This window comes from Eublepharis macularius, chromosome 12 (assembly GCF_028583425.1).
Source record: "Eublepharis macularius isolate TG4126 chromosome 12, MPM_Emac_v1.0, whole genome shotgun sequence".
NCBI lineage: Eukaryota > Metazoa > Chordata > Lepidosauria > Squamata > Eublepharidae > Eublepharis > Eublepharis macularius.
The window spans coordinates 19,261,251-19,276,086 of NC_072801.1; the positions used below are offsets into that span (position 1 = coordinate 19,261,251).

General features: G+C 41.7%; 1 protein-coding gene across 1 annotated transcript in view; it reads right to left on the reverse strand.

Moving 5' to 3' along the window:
- The window catches only part of SMG1 (SMG1 nonsense mediated mRNA decay associated PI3K related kinase), an 82,127-nt gene that overhangs the window by 37,266 nt on the left and 30,025 nt on the right, over positions 1-14,836 (reverse strand). The window contains exons 20-32 of the mRNA XM_054995517.1: positions 12,411-12,610; positions 11,158-11,354; positions 9,829-9,993; positions 9,111-9,265; positions 8,378-8,523; positions 7,121-7,322; positions 5,971-6,080; positions 5,624-5,771; positions 5,099-5,258; positions 3,056-3,176; positions 1,945-2,193; positions 641-925; positions 265-409 (exon numbers count right to left, since the gene is read on the reverse strand). Coding sequence (XP_054851492.1) covers positions 265-409; positions 641-925; positions 1,945-2,193; positions 3,056-3,176; positions 5,099-5,258; positions 5,624-5,771; positions 5,971-6,080; positions 7,121-7,322; positions 8,378-8,523; positions 9,111-9,265; positions 9,829-9,993; positions 11,158-11,354; positions 12,411-12,610 — 2,283 coding nt within the window. The remainder of the gene's footprint in view (positions 1-264; positions 410-640; positions 926-1,944; positions 2,194-3,055; positions 3,177-5,098; positions 5,259-5,623; positions 5,772-5,970; positions 6,081-7,120; positions 7,323-8,377; positions 8,524-9,110; positions 9,266-9,828; positions 9,994-11,157; positions 11,355-12,410; positions 12,611-14,836) is intronic.

Sequence of the window (14,836 nt, forward strand, 5' to 3'; positions counted from 1 at the left end):
AGTGGCCACTGATAACTACAAAATAAATGGTTCACAACAAACAAGATGGACCTCTGACTGCTGTGTTATGTGCCCACACCCCTTGCCTTGTCAGTAACTGGGACATCCACTGTCATCATGTCCTCTTCCAATGGGTCCCGTCATTCTGGCTTACTCACTGTTTTTCACCCATTAAGACTCAGGCATGAAGCAAGCTCTCGTTTCATCAGTAAATGCAAACTTAAAAACAAAATATACGACTTGTTTTTAGGGCTAAAAATTTACCTTGCGTTATCAACTACCTTTCGACCCCATCTGTAAGCCCAACTGGCAAGCGCAGCCCAGGATTTAGCTACTTCAGGCGCTTGAGCTGAAGACAGGTGGTAGAGCTGCCCCAAAATGAAGTCTGGTTCTCCAACACCAATGTTCACTAGAGAGAATTAAACACAGATTGGGGTTTTTTTTTTCAAATGAAGAGAGACATGCCATGACAATGCACTGGCTCCAAATCATGAGGGAGTTGAATGTTTCCACTTTCAGTGTATTAATGCAATAATATGTTGCACCATATTAATCTTCTGCTACCAATCCATACAGAACCACCCTCCCTTTTCAAGTACCAAAGCAGGCAAATTGCAAAGTTCAGAGGATCCTTTTCTACCTGTGGATTCACTTTCAATTCTGGGATAGTCCTCTTCAACGGTATTAACAGATGGCAGATCAATCAAAGCATAGATGTTTTTGGAGAGTGTAGAAAGGCCAGCAAGGTTCTGCTGCTGCCGAGCTCTGTAGACCTGCTTCAGCTGCCCTGAAATCTCTTTCCATTCAGCTTGGATCCATTTGGCAAGTGTCAGGATTGACTTGGCAACAGCATATTCCGCTTTGGCAGACTTGCAGAAGCATATGGCGCATGAGCTCAGCATCTCCATGGCATGGGTCGACTGGCCTGCCACAACAACAGGATTTTAAATTTTATCTTTGTAGCATGATTCATTTTCAGTCTGAATCTTTGGTGCTCCACAATATGTGTTATTTAACCCCAAAATTTTATTTAGGGATGAGAAATTTTCATGGAGAAGCATTTTTTGGTGCCAAAGGGAGCAGGGAGGGGGTGTTGATGATCTCCATCTGAATGCAGACAAAGGCCATGCTTCTTTGTTGCTCCTCCTGGATCTGTCTGCTGCTTTCAATACAGTAGACCATGCCATCTTTTTGAGACATTTGGAGGCAGAAGTGAGTATCAAAGGATGTACCTTGGAGTGGTTTGAATAATTTCTCATGGAACACACTCAAAAGGCTGCTGTTGGAGACCAGCTATCTCCAGAGTGGGAATTATCATGCAAGGTCACACAGGGCAAAATCTTATCTCTCTTTACGAGAACTCATTCGCAGCTATGGAGTTGGATGCCATCAATATGCAGATGACATTAGCTCCGTAGCTCACTATTCAAATCACAGCAGGAGGCCCTAGAGATCGTGGGTAGCGACTGACAACTGTGGTCAGATGGATGAAAGCAAACAAGCTGAAACTGACCACAGACAAGATAGAAGTGGTGCTGGTTGGGAAGGCAGAGATCCTGGAGGACGTTGTACTCCCCGCTTCCAATGGAATTTGTCTGACCTTTGCAGAGCCTAGGGGTTATAATGGATCCAGCACTACTGCTAGAAAAGCAAGTTAAGGAAGCGGCAAAAATACTTTCTACAAATTCAGCCTAGCCTGGAAGATAGTCCCCTACCTCGACACGGCCAATCTGGCCATCTAGATCCATACCATGGTAACATGTGACTCAAATACTGTAATGCACTGTACATACGTCTCCACTCTAAGTTAACTTGGAGGCTCCAGTTGGTGCAGAATGCTGCAGCTCAGTTATTACTGGGAGCTGGGAAAAGCATGAACACTGCTCCCATTCTGCAGTAACTCTACTGGCTATCCATCAGTTACCAGGCTTGATTCACACTTACCTGCTGTGTACAACAATTTGGTTTTTTCAATCTCAAGCTCAGGGCCCCATTTTTCATCCATCTGAATGGGCACAGAGAGTTTTTTAAAGTGTTGAACTAAATCTTGGGCTGTAGTGGTTTTCCCAAGCTGAACTTCACTGCACTGAGCAAGCAACCTGGTCGCCAGTGCCACATTGCCACGTTTTCGAGCAAATTTTGCAGCAGTCAGACCCAGCTCCATTAAATGGCTTCGCACTGGAACACCTTGCTCTGAAAAATACAGAAACACCCAAGTGTCTTTAAGGGCTAGTGCATCTTCCCCTGAAGAATAGCCAATCACATAGCAGAGTCCAAACAACAGTAATATTGCACTGGACTGAGTCTACTATTTCTTTCACACACTTAAACAGAGTTATCACCTGAAATATTTTGATGATCTACAGGGCAGGTCTACATAATTACTCCAGTCTAAACCCAACAAAAATCAAACTGGGTGCAGCTCTGCACAAGTTTGGACTGATGTATAAATAACTAAAAGGTGTCTGGATTCTGATGAGACATGCTCTTCCATTTAGTGAAGCTGTGCTTGATTTTTGTTTTAAGGAGGAAAATCAAATTAAGGAGAAGTTGTTTTTCTTTACTTTGGGGAAAAGAAATGCAATCCAGAGCTTAACTACTGTGAATTAAAACAGGTAACCTCACATATAGTGTGTGTGTTATGTACCATCAAGTCGCCTCTGACCTATGGTGACCCTATGAATGAAAGACCTCTAAAATCCTATCATTAACAGACTTGCTCAGATCCTGCAAACTGGAGGACATTGAGTCAAGCCATCTCGTTTTAGGTCTTCCTCTTTTCCTGCCGCCTTCCACTTTTCCTAGCATTATTGACTTTTCCAGAGAATCTTGTCTTCTCATAATGTGACCAAAGTACGATAGCCTCAGTTTTCTCATTTTAGCTTCTAGGGAGGATTCAGGCTTGATTTGATCTAGTACCCACTTATTTGTCTTTTTGGCCGTCCATGGTATCTGCAAAACTCTCCTCCAGCACCACATTTCAAATGAATCTATTTTCTTCCTCTCAACTTTCTTCACTAACTTTCACATCCATACATCGGGAGGACGTACATACCTTTTAGTTTTGCCAACAACTGATTCTGATACATCGTATATCTCAGGGCGTGCATCCAGGGTCTCACGTCATGCTGCTTACATGACCGCAATGCTTCGCTAAAGAGAGGAATGAGACAATCCTGCATAAAAAAGGACAGAAGTTGAGTGCTTAGCGGGCCTTTCCAAACTGTTTAAGCGCTCTCTGAATTGTTTCAAGGTTCAAGAACAAATACTCCTGAAATGATTCTATGTATTAATTTTTAACTGCTATTTCAATTTAAAGCTACATAACCAATTTGAATTATCTAAATTCAAGCATCTCATAACTAGTGTTTTAAGCACACAGCATTAGTTCGTTAAGGATGAAACAAGAACAGCTTGCAAATTAAGCTAATTTTATAGGCTTAGATCAAAACAACTGCTGAGACTCAGGCTAGAAGGTTGGCTTATTTGGCTTTGGTGTACCAGAAAGTGCTTCGGGGCTCCTCTTGGATTTTTAAAAGTGCTGGGGTTTCTGTGTCAGCGATTGAACACTTTTTCTTCTCCAAAGGAGGCAAATATATCCTGGAGGTTTGGACGTATTCAATATGAAAATCATCCCACAGTTACTTTATGGACCTTCAACATGGAATGTTGCCACTTTCTGTGATGCATTACAGAAACCCCAAAATGTATTGCTGGGATAGCTCTAAGAGAAGAAAGGGGACAGGGCTCTGCTGAAGCCAAAGCACAGGTGCGTGCATTTAAACATAGGCTAAAGGTCCTTTTCTCCACAAAGAATGGCAGTTTGCTTTATTAGCTAAATCAAGATCCAATTCTACTTTTGTTGGGACACAAGAAATAGACAAGAAACTATCTAGCTTCAGCCTAGCAAAAGACACTATACTGAGATTTGGGAAAAGTGAATCCAAGATATTATCAAGGAACGTATAAAAGACCTAGATTACCACCCAGTTCTTTGGTATCCTTCCGCCTCCAATCATTCCAGTCTATACTAAATATCTAACAGTTCCTCGCTTCTGTAGAGCATTTATGCTCGCATGCCTGAACACTGCCCCCTCAGCAGCCCTACACAGGAGACACTCTAATTTGCCTTATTCAGATAGACTCTGTCACTGTGATTTGAAAATGGTTGACAGCCTGTCCCGTATGATACTGGAATGTCGTCATAACTCCTATCATGAATTATGCATTTCCCCTATTTTAACTAAATTACCTCCTAATGTATTAAAAAATATAGTTCCCTATCTGCTGATGGATAGTGACCCAAGAACTATGCTGGCCATGGCCAAGTATCTCTCCACCATGTTTTCCTTAAAGAAATAAAGACTCCCTATCTGCTGCTCAAGATGACTGAATCAAAGGAACTTGAAAGGAAAAGTGCTGGGGAGGAGCTATTGCCAGAGGAAAAAAATTAAAGCTCCCCTTGGCCTCAACAGAACTAATTTTATGGAGCTCTGGATCACAGCCGTGGTCTGCAGCCAAGAGACAAACGGCAACACTTCATTAAGAGCAACCTTGCCTGGTTTTTCTCCTGCTATATTTCTTACACTGGTACAACAGTTTGCTGTTGTTTTTAAAGCCATTGTATTTGCAATTCATACCACCAGGAAAGAAAGTTATTGCTTGGCTCTGTTATCATTGGCAGTTTAGAAACTCTAAGGCAGTGAAAGGAAGCCTATGTTCGGAGAAAGAAGGTCTGAAAGAGAGACCTCAGAAAGCTGTTGCTAGAGTACACTTCATCACTAAGCTACATGGACCAACGGTCTGAGTCTATATAAACCAGCTTCATATGTTCATTTATGTTCAAACACTCGACATTTAGGCTTGTCTGGGGCCCTCCATGCTGCCAATATCATTTCTCTCATTATAGTGGTTTTATTGTAGAGTTTCGTCCTCCCTTGCTCCTCCTTTCATGATGACATCTAAGTATGTTTCAGAGGCACTCAGCTGACAGAATCTGCCAATGTTGGTAGTTCACAAAGTAGCCCATATACTTGTGGGTCACAAGGGTACAGCCACGTTAATGGTTAAAACCACCAGGTAGGCAAAATTAAGATACCTCTGATGAAAGCCGATTTGATACTGTGTTTTCCAAAGCAGATGAACAGTACAGCTGCAAGGTACTCAGGACTGGCAAAGACTGAGACACTGTCAAGGTGGCAAGCTTTAGAGGTCCAATGGCAATGCGTGAGGTTTGTTTCAGGTACTTGACAAGATTTCTGAAAGAAAAGGCAAGACAAGAGTTGTTCAAGCTGCTGTGTTTTATCGCAGACACAAATCTACATGGTCAAATCGATTAAGCAGTGAACTTTAAAAAGCAAAATTCTACAGACTGCTGTATTTTAAGCCTCAAAACAAAGGAATATGTGAAATTGTGCTAGATTCTTTTGTCCATTTGATATTTACAAATTTATTCCCAAGATTCAGAGAGGAGGTGGGAAGCTCTCACACAGAAGCTTCAGAATATACCATGCTGATTACCTTTTTGTTAACAGGAAGAGGGGGACCACCCACCCACCCACACTACTTGGCCAGGAGGATGCTGTGGGCAGCTATACTCACAACAGCAATATTAAGTACTTACTCAGTAATGGGCTGCCACTTTTGGTCCTGTTCCATGTGGTTGACAGCTGTTGCAAGACACACCGAGCTTCTCAGTAACTGAACCTCAAGAGCTTTCTGGAGTTCTCTTGGATCAGGAGACAGCATGTTAGGAAGGAGCTTCTTCATATCTAAAAGATTGATATACAGAGATATTATGACTGTATCAGCGGCTGCTAACATTCATCATACTGATTGTTCCTGCTCCCCCTCCCCCACCAATACACACTACACACAAGGTAATGCCAGTATGAAAGCACGGCAAATCAGAATACCGAAGCCCACATATCTTGGGAATCTTCAGACACCTAGCAGAGTTTCAGATAATACCTATTTTTTCCTTGGATCCTCCAATAAGCAGGTTGATGTCTTCCCCTGGAAGCAATTCCAGCTGTTCTGTACATCCAGCAAGCTCCCCAGTGCCAAAACTGCTTAGAGATCTGAAATAAGGTTTAAATTCAAAAAGTTATTTTTATCCTAATTACTCCAAAAAACTGAACGGAAAAAAATCCACAGAAACACCCCAACTCATTTGCCAAGACGTTTTTACTTACAAGATGCAAAACACACACACACGCACACAGACACAATACTTGTAGGGCTTGAAATTTCAGAATTCATTAAACATTTCGAGAATATTTCCATTTCAGCCCAGTTTTCAAGAGTGTTTGAAAGCAGAGAGCACACCCCCCAAAAAACTCTCTTTTTGGACGAAATGCTTTGATGGAAGTTGTTAAATTTTTATTTTAAAACATTCTAGAAGCAAGACATGGTCAGAAACTAGAACCCAGGCTTCTGGCAGCCAAGTCACAAGAGTGCAAAATGCATTTTTAATTTTTTTAAATTTTAGTAATTAAGTATCTTTTTTAAAAGGATGCAAAAAGCATAAATAAAACCTAAAGCACAAAAAGAAGTCCCCATAAGCTGAAGTTTATCCCATTTCACAAAGGTTGAAATATAAGCCACAAGGACCGTCAGTGAATCAGTGCTAGGCATTAATTCTCAGAAGAGAGAGAGTCTTACTTTCTGTATGGGGATCACTGAAGTTTAGATATGAATTAGCCAGGGAAGCAACAAAAACCATGCCAGTGAGTGAATCCATGGCCGGGAATTTCAAACACAAAACACTATCGTCCCAGACTGGACATTACAAGCCACCTTCTGCTCCTGAACAAGACAGAAACTAATAAGCACATAGCCTAATCCATAAACCCACAGTTGAGAATTTAAAGTGTGAACAAAAAGACTGTGGCAAGCTTCTAAGTGGCAGAACAAACTCTCTGCGGGTCAGAAGGCTGATACCTCTTTCTACCAACAGTCCACTGGACATGTATGAACATTTTTAGAGCTTCAGAAGAACAACAGAGTTCTCAGATAAATAAAGAGCAGTGCTGCTTTTCGGTTCTCTTGCTCCAAGCAGAAAAGACAGGCTGAAAGACTTCTGTGCAGCAATTTAATTGCAGAAGGAGACGATACTTACTTGATGTAGTTGAAGTCTGCTTTTAAATTGACCGAGGCACTGCTTGTGTTTTTCTTCAGGTCATGGACGGCATTCTGCCATTCTTGCACTGCAGACCAGTCAGCAATGGAAATGTAGCACTCACAAGCTTTGTTGCCCAGATAGTTGATGACTTCAGGCGAAGAGTCACTTGGCTTAGCCAGCACTGTTTTTCGTGAATCCCCTGTAAAATCAGACATTTAAAGACAAGTGCCCCCCCACCACAATGCAAACTTTAAAAGGGTCACTGAGACAGAGACTCTTACACAGCATGCTCCTTTAGGTAGAAAATAGAAAAGAGTCCAGTAGCACCTTTACGACTAAGCAACTTAATTGTAGCATAAGCTTTCAAGAGCCACAGCTCCCCTAGTCAGAAATGCTTTTCCATGCTGCAAGCCCCATCCTGCCCCCTGCACTCTCCTGAGAGGTCCTTAGAGGAAATATGTTGCTTTTTCTATTTAACTCCCCAAGTCATTCCATTGCTTAGACATCTTCCAACTATATACAATCGGGGATAGCCAACTTTGAGCTTGGGGAGCTGACTCTCCTTGGTCAAGCTGCACATCCTTCAGCCACAATGTCATTCTGCCCCCACCCAAGGTAAGCAAGAAAAAATCCACCCTTCTCCCATGGTTAACTGGCTGGAAAAAAAATGAAATCTGCATCTGCAAGACGAGAATCAGGGATAAGAGTGAGACGCTATTTCTTTTCTTACATGAGCCCCTCCCTTAGGAATGAAAAGTGCTCCCCTCTCCCCTAAGATGGTGGCAGAGGTTTCAAGAGCATTCTTCCTCTTCTTGGTAAACACCAGCCTGACAGCAAACAACACTCAACTCTCCCGCATACGGCTTTCAGCCAGTCAGCACTGGTAGCTCCAAACTCAGAGAATGAGACGTTGTCCTGCAGGCCTTCTACAGAACAACACACCTTTCATTTCTCGAAAGAAACACAACACTTACGAGAAAGCAGCGCGTGCTTCCCTCTGCTACTCCTCAAACTGGCTTGTAAAATGGCACCACTGGCTTGTAAAATGGCACCTGGCACCACTTCTTACTTTGCAAGTGTTATTTGTGGCAAACAAAATGGATACCCGCCCCATAGGGAGAAGGGATGCCACACCCCCAATGCCCCCACACTGGTGTGGGAAGTCTGCACTGGGGCCTCCAGCTGGCTCTGATTAATGGAGTTAAAAGCTATCCCATATTCTGTCAATACAAAATACCCACTGTAATGACTCACCATTCACAGAGTGTTTGGGGCTAGCGTTATTACCGCTATTTGAATTGGCCAGCTTCAGAACGGATTTATCAAAACCAGTAACACAGCAATCCACTCCAGTCATGGCACAGAGATGTTCCTGGTATTCAACTGCAGCTTTTTCAAATCTGTAAAAGAATTTAAGCGGCGGTGGTGAGTGGTACTTCTGAATTAGCTTTCCCTGCGTATGCCAACCTAGCCTACTGAAAGTAAAAAAACTTACAATTCCATAGCAAATTAATCATAGCAGGGCCAGCAACCAGAGGTTCATTGGCTCAATCCAGCCTACTGCCGCGGCACCTTTTATCCCATTGCTACTCCCCTCCTCTTCCTCAGAACTCTTTTGGAGACCAGGACAGAGACAGGTTCAGGAAATACATAGTTCTCTTGCTCATGGGCTCCCTTCTCTCTCTCTCTCCCACTCCTGAGACCCTATGCCTGTCTCTCCCCCTGACTTTAAAAAGCAATAGGGTGATGAAAGATCTAAGAAAGGGGCCCTTCTGTTTTCTTTCCTCCCCTACCCACCCTCCGCTGCCCTTCCAAGGTGGAAAAGACTAAGAGGAAAGGGGAGGGGGAAAAATGCATCTGCCTTTCTGAACTTCTTTCCTGGCTTCAAAAAAGCAGAGGAGGGCAAAACAGAAATCTTGTTCACCTTCCTCAACCATGACCAAGGAAGTCTGAAAGCAAAATGCCTGGGAAGGAAATGCAATCTTACCGTCCTTCTGCTTGTAAAGCTACAGAATTGATCCAAGCAAGGCTCTTCCCGATGACGGAAGACAACCAGACAGCAATTCCTTGGATCGCTTCAGGGCAATGAAGTTCACAGAGCGCTTCCACTACCATCATGATCGTCACTTCCAACTCACTTCCCTAAAGAGTGGGAAAAGCAAAACTGAGACATCAATTTATGCCAGGAAAGAACATGATCCTTAGCCACCAAGATGTCTCTCTTTCTTTAATTTGGAGGTGAGGGGAGAAGAAGAGAGAGGAGACAACATGGTAGCTCACAGCATTGCACATGTTTAGTTTTCAGGTATTTATACCCTGCTTTTTCCCCAGTGAGGACCCACAACATCATTCTCATGTTCTCCATTTTATCCTGAAGCTAAGAGGGTGAGTGTGACTGACTCAAGTCACCCAGCCAGCTTCCATGGCCAGGAAGGGATTCAAATCTGGGTCTCTAGGTCCTAACCACTACACCATGCCAACCCTGTTGTTGTGGAAAATGGGGACTGGATCCAGTTCAAGAAAGAATTTCTTGTTCTTTGGAGCCACTTGACTATTACAACTTGGGGTATCTAAATATGTGAGCTCACTACAATGTTTCCTTATCCCTCATAACCTCACAACAGGAGGCAGAAACAGAAAATGTATTTGCTATAAATTACTTCCACCTTTAGTTTTACCCGTATTAACTTCTAGAAGTGCAATACCTGTGAAATGTTATTAGTCTTCATTTCTGTCAGTAAATCAAAACCATGTCTGACGGTCACAGCCGGCTGCCCCGCCAACAATCCAACCCGCATGATAGAAAGTCGAATTCGTGTTAACCAATCTTGACAAGTCTGCCGGTTAGTGTAGAAAAATGTTCTGATAACCTTCATAATGGAAGAACACAAAGCACATCCTTGGAGTTAAAAAGTTCACTTCTATTTCATATAAGCCAGCAAAACACAGCTATGATGCAGAACAATTTATACCATGTATTTATATTTCTCACTAATACTTCGGAAATATCTTTTCTGATTTTACTTTTTTCTCTTCAAAACTCTCAAGAACCAAGACAACACAAATTAAATTCATGTACCACAACATGCCCACTGTGTAATAACGTAATGGAACAATGTCAATCAAACTTTTCAAGGAAAACAAAAAGCAATTTCCTCAAGGAATGCAAAAAACAAAGTACAAAAATGTATATAAAAATAAGAGTGTACAGTAAGCTACAAGCTGAAAACATGAATATACAATATGAGAAAACTATACATATATAAGCAATATACAAAGACAAATAAAGGAATAAAGTTAAAAAGTTGATAATATAAATACACAATGCATCAAAATAGTGTGCAAAAGAAGTTAACACCTGCCAGATAGATGGATTGCTTGCCAACTCTATTTCAAGAGAATCTTCATCAGAATGTGTCTGTTTTGCCCACTTTATTTGTAAGTGTTGTGATATTAATTTAAATTTAACCTTCTAACCTAATCATTTATGCTTCAACAGGCCATGTTCAGAGTTTGCTTGGCAAGGGGGAACAGCCAGCATAAATGCAATGCAGAGTTTCCAACTAAGAAAACGGAACAATGAGCTTCTACCAGAGCTACATTTTTTTTAAAAAAATCATCTTACAGCTAAGGTCCAGTTTTATACATAGTATTAGCTTTCTTTAACTGCCTATGCACATATTAATTATTTCAAGGGCTCCTTGGTAGGCCCCCAATGTAAAAAGAAGTGTGAGATTTTATAAGTGACTAAAGGCTACAGAAGATTTGTTAGGTGGGTAGCCGTGTTGGTCTGCAGTAGAACAGCAGGATTTGAGTCCAATGGCACCCTAGAGACCAGTAAGATTTTCACGATAGGAGCTTTTGAAAGTCAGAGCTCTGGAAGAAGTTGGAAGTTGGGAGCTTACACTGTGAAAATTTTGTTGGTCTCTAAGATGCCACTGGACTAAAATAATGCTGTAAAAACTACAAAAGCAGCCCCCCGCTGACAGAGAGAACCAATTTGACACACAACAATGGTTATGGCAGACACCAACCTTGGGTGGAGACATCAGCGCATTAGCACATCCTTCGTACGCATTGTACATCAGCTTCTCCAAGTTTTCCAAGTACTGTAGAAGCAACACAAGCCTCAGCTGGTTGCTACTGTGGCCTTCATCATTGTCAGCTGTAGTCCACTGGCTGACATCTTGGTCGGGGTTTAAAGTGTGTGCTGCAAGACTTCGAATGATACCTATCAACATATACGGACAGCATTTCAAAGAGACAAGGCACCTAATAGCTTATGCTCAAATCCCACAGCGACCCACCAATAATCTGTGTTCATCATGCTAAACAGATATGGAATGTTTAAATCAGTGATACTCAGTGGTTTGGGAGCCACATGTGACTTTTTTTAAAAAAACATGCCACTTGTGGCTCTTCTTAGCACTGTTCCCCAGATTTCAGGGAAGTAGGCAAGGAGCCCTTGAAAGAGTTGCAACCAGAGGAATGGGTAAGCTGTGAGCCTTCCTGAGGTGTAGGTCTCATGCCAAGGATGGAAGTAAATGTGGGGTCTTTTGGTTGACGGTAATAGTGAATGTGGCTTGCTGCAAAGCACAGAGTACCCCTAGTTTAAATCATTTCTAGTCCCACCTTTCCACCCCAAGACCCTTGTAATGGACATACCTTTATTCAGGGATTTTTTTCTGGGAAAAGAGGTGGTGGAACTCAGGACCACACAATGACATCACTTTGGGTCAGCTGGAACAAGGGGGGAGTTTCTTAAAGTTTAAATCACCCTCAGTGAAAATGGTCACATGGCTGGTGGCCCCGCCCCCTGATCTCCAGACAGAGGCGAGTTGGAGCGGCGCAGAGGGCAATCTCAACTCCGCTCTGTCTGGAGATCGGGGGCGGGGCCACCGGCCATGTGACCATTTTCAAGAAGTGCCAGAACTCCGTTCCACAGCTGAAAAAAAGCCCTGCCTTTATCCTCAACCCATTGTGCACACTCTAATTAACCAAAGTCCTCTAAAAACTACAGGTAAAACTAAGATCGCTTGACTCTCGAAAGCTTATACTCTGGGAATCTTGTTGGTCTTCAAAGTGCTATTGGATTCCAATCTTGTTCTACTGCAGACCAACAAGAAACTATCACCACAAATCTGTGCTTTAAAAAAAAAAAGACAGCAGCTCCTTAAGTATATTTTTGCCCTTTAACACAGTATTTACTGCATGGTGGCAGAAAACAGTATTACAGCTTTTTTTAAAAAGCTACATGTCTTTCTAAGCGCACACAGGGAAAAGTTACCTTCGATTGTTTGGAATGTGTCCTGAGCCCTGCCAAGAGGGGTTCTTAGCTTTGAAAGGACAGTAAATTGTGCTGCTTCCCAGATAGCCCATTGCCAGAGAACAGCTTCTGTTTTCAACAGATTGCGTGGAATACTTGATTGTTCACGTTTATCCAGTCTTTGGCAACTGTAAAATAATCTTTCTAGCCAGCTCTCTTTCCTGAAAAGAAAATGAAGTTATTAATATCTGCTTGTATTTGAATAATATATTTCACTTAGGATCAAAGAAGAAAAAGTTTGTGCGGGCAACTGATAGTCAAGGATGGGTTTGGTGGTACTTGGTACAGAGGTCAAATAAAATGAGAGAGAGGACTATTAGCAATAATGCAATTAAGAACAAGGAGCCCTTAATGGCATGACAAAGTCAAGTTAGGAAACCCCATTATAGCAATTATAGGAGAGAGCATAAAATGCAAGTAGAACTAAAACTTCAACTTGTAAGAATTACAGTTACTTGACATGCTATTCAGAATCCCCAGAACTAACCAACTACTTCCAAGCTATAAATCTGGGTTGTGGAGATGGAGGTTTCAATTATCTCTTATACAACAGATCCTTATGCTGCAGAGAAAACCATTTTTAAAAACTTAGGGTGCTTATCTGACTGAGACCACAGAAGAGATATTACCAAAACATCAACAAACAGAAACCAGGTGGTGGAGGAGAGTGCCCTCAAGTCACAGCTGATTTATGGCGACCCCTGCTGGGATTTTCATGGCAAGAGACTAACAGAGATGGGTTGCCATTGCCTGCCTCTGCAGCCCTGGTCTTTGTTGGAGGTCTCCCAACCAATTACTAACCAAGGGCGACCCTGCTTAGCTTCTGAGATCTGACAAAATCAGGCTCACCTGGGCTGTCCAGGTCAGGGCACAGAAACAAAAAGCCATGGACTCTCCTTTGATGATTTAGAGAGGATTATCACGACACAAAAAGTCTGTTACCACCACTCAGATTGGGAGAAAATTTTTTTTAAAAAATTCTACCTGCTATTTCCTGACCATTAAGGTACGGCAGTAGCCCCAAAGATAAAGTTTTCTTGCGGAGGAAGCACTATGGGGGCTCTCTCTAAAGGATAAACTCGTACAGCTTCTCAACATTTACAGCAGTCTCCATCATCGTCAAGGGCAAGACATGTAAGGGCCTTGGCAAGAATTTCATTTGGAAGAAAATTAACACCTGTTGAGCAGCGTGCTGTCAGCACTGACTCAAATAGGCACTTTTCCTTTCCCTGTAACTTAACAGCCTGCAAGCCATATGCCTGAGTATTTTATGAATAGTTTATAACTACGTAAGTAAATATGGCTAAACCATATGTGCATTTTTTTTATCTTGTCTGACAGCAACATCTTTAGTTTATGTTGTTCTGAAATGTTCTGTAGCTAGTCAGTCCAGGGGTAATATATTGGTTACGAGGTGAAATATAACAAAGGAAACTAAAAAGAAAATGGGCAATTGAATCAACTTGATCTTTACAGTAATACAGAAGCATTTCTCAGGAGGGGTTCTAATAAAATGGCCCTTCATCTCAGTGGAAGGTAACACACTGCATCTAAGTAACAGGAAAGAGTGATGATACTTTGGAACATTTAGATAAAAAAATATTTAGACAACTCAAAATATTTTCTGATAAGATAGATGAAAGTAAATAGGGGAGCATTTCTGATCAGCTTGAAGTTTTAGCATAGCCCAATCTTTCTTATGTAATCGATTTCATACAGTTAACGTTAATTTTTTACGTGAATCCCTAAGATTTAGTCTCACGTTTAGTGTAGCAAGCTTTAAGTCAATTGGGCTGAGCTAAGTTTCCAACCAGAAGCCAGCTTTTATTAATTGCAGTAAGGGTGGTATAGTATTAGGTTCACTAAGTGATAATCTAAACTTAATAGCACGATAACATGCTATTATTGAAATCTGGGGGGGGGGGGGGGTCAGAGTTTGAGATGCACCACAGCCGAGTATACACTGGGAGGAAGAGAAAGAATTGTATGGAAAAAAGTTTGCTGGAACTTATCAAGAGGATCCAATTGTCTGTTGACCCAGATTGGGGCAGCATAAAGCAATTTAAGAAGAATGATGGCCTTATATAACTTTAACAAAAGCGGGATAAATTGGCCTCCTTTAGTATAAAAGATTCTTAAGAATGATTAATGTCATTTGGGTCTTTCTTATGACAGAATTTATATGAGAGTTCCAGGATAAATCATAACTAAACATAACACCGAGATATTTAAACTAACTTCTTCAATAATTTCTCCATAAATTTGCCAAGAATGTTCCTTCAGATGCCTTGACTTAGAGAATTTCAAAATCTTTGTTTTGGCAAAGTTATTTGTCAACAGTTCGCAAGCACAAAATACACAGCAATCATTCATAAGTTTCTTCAAGC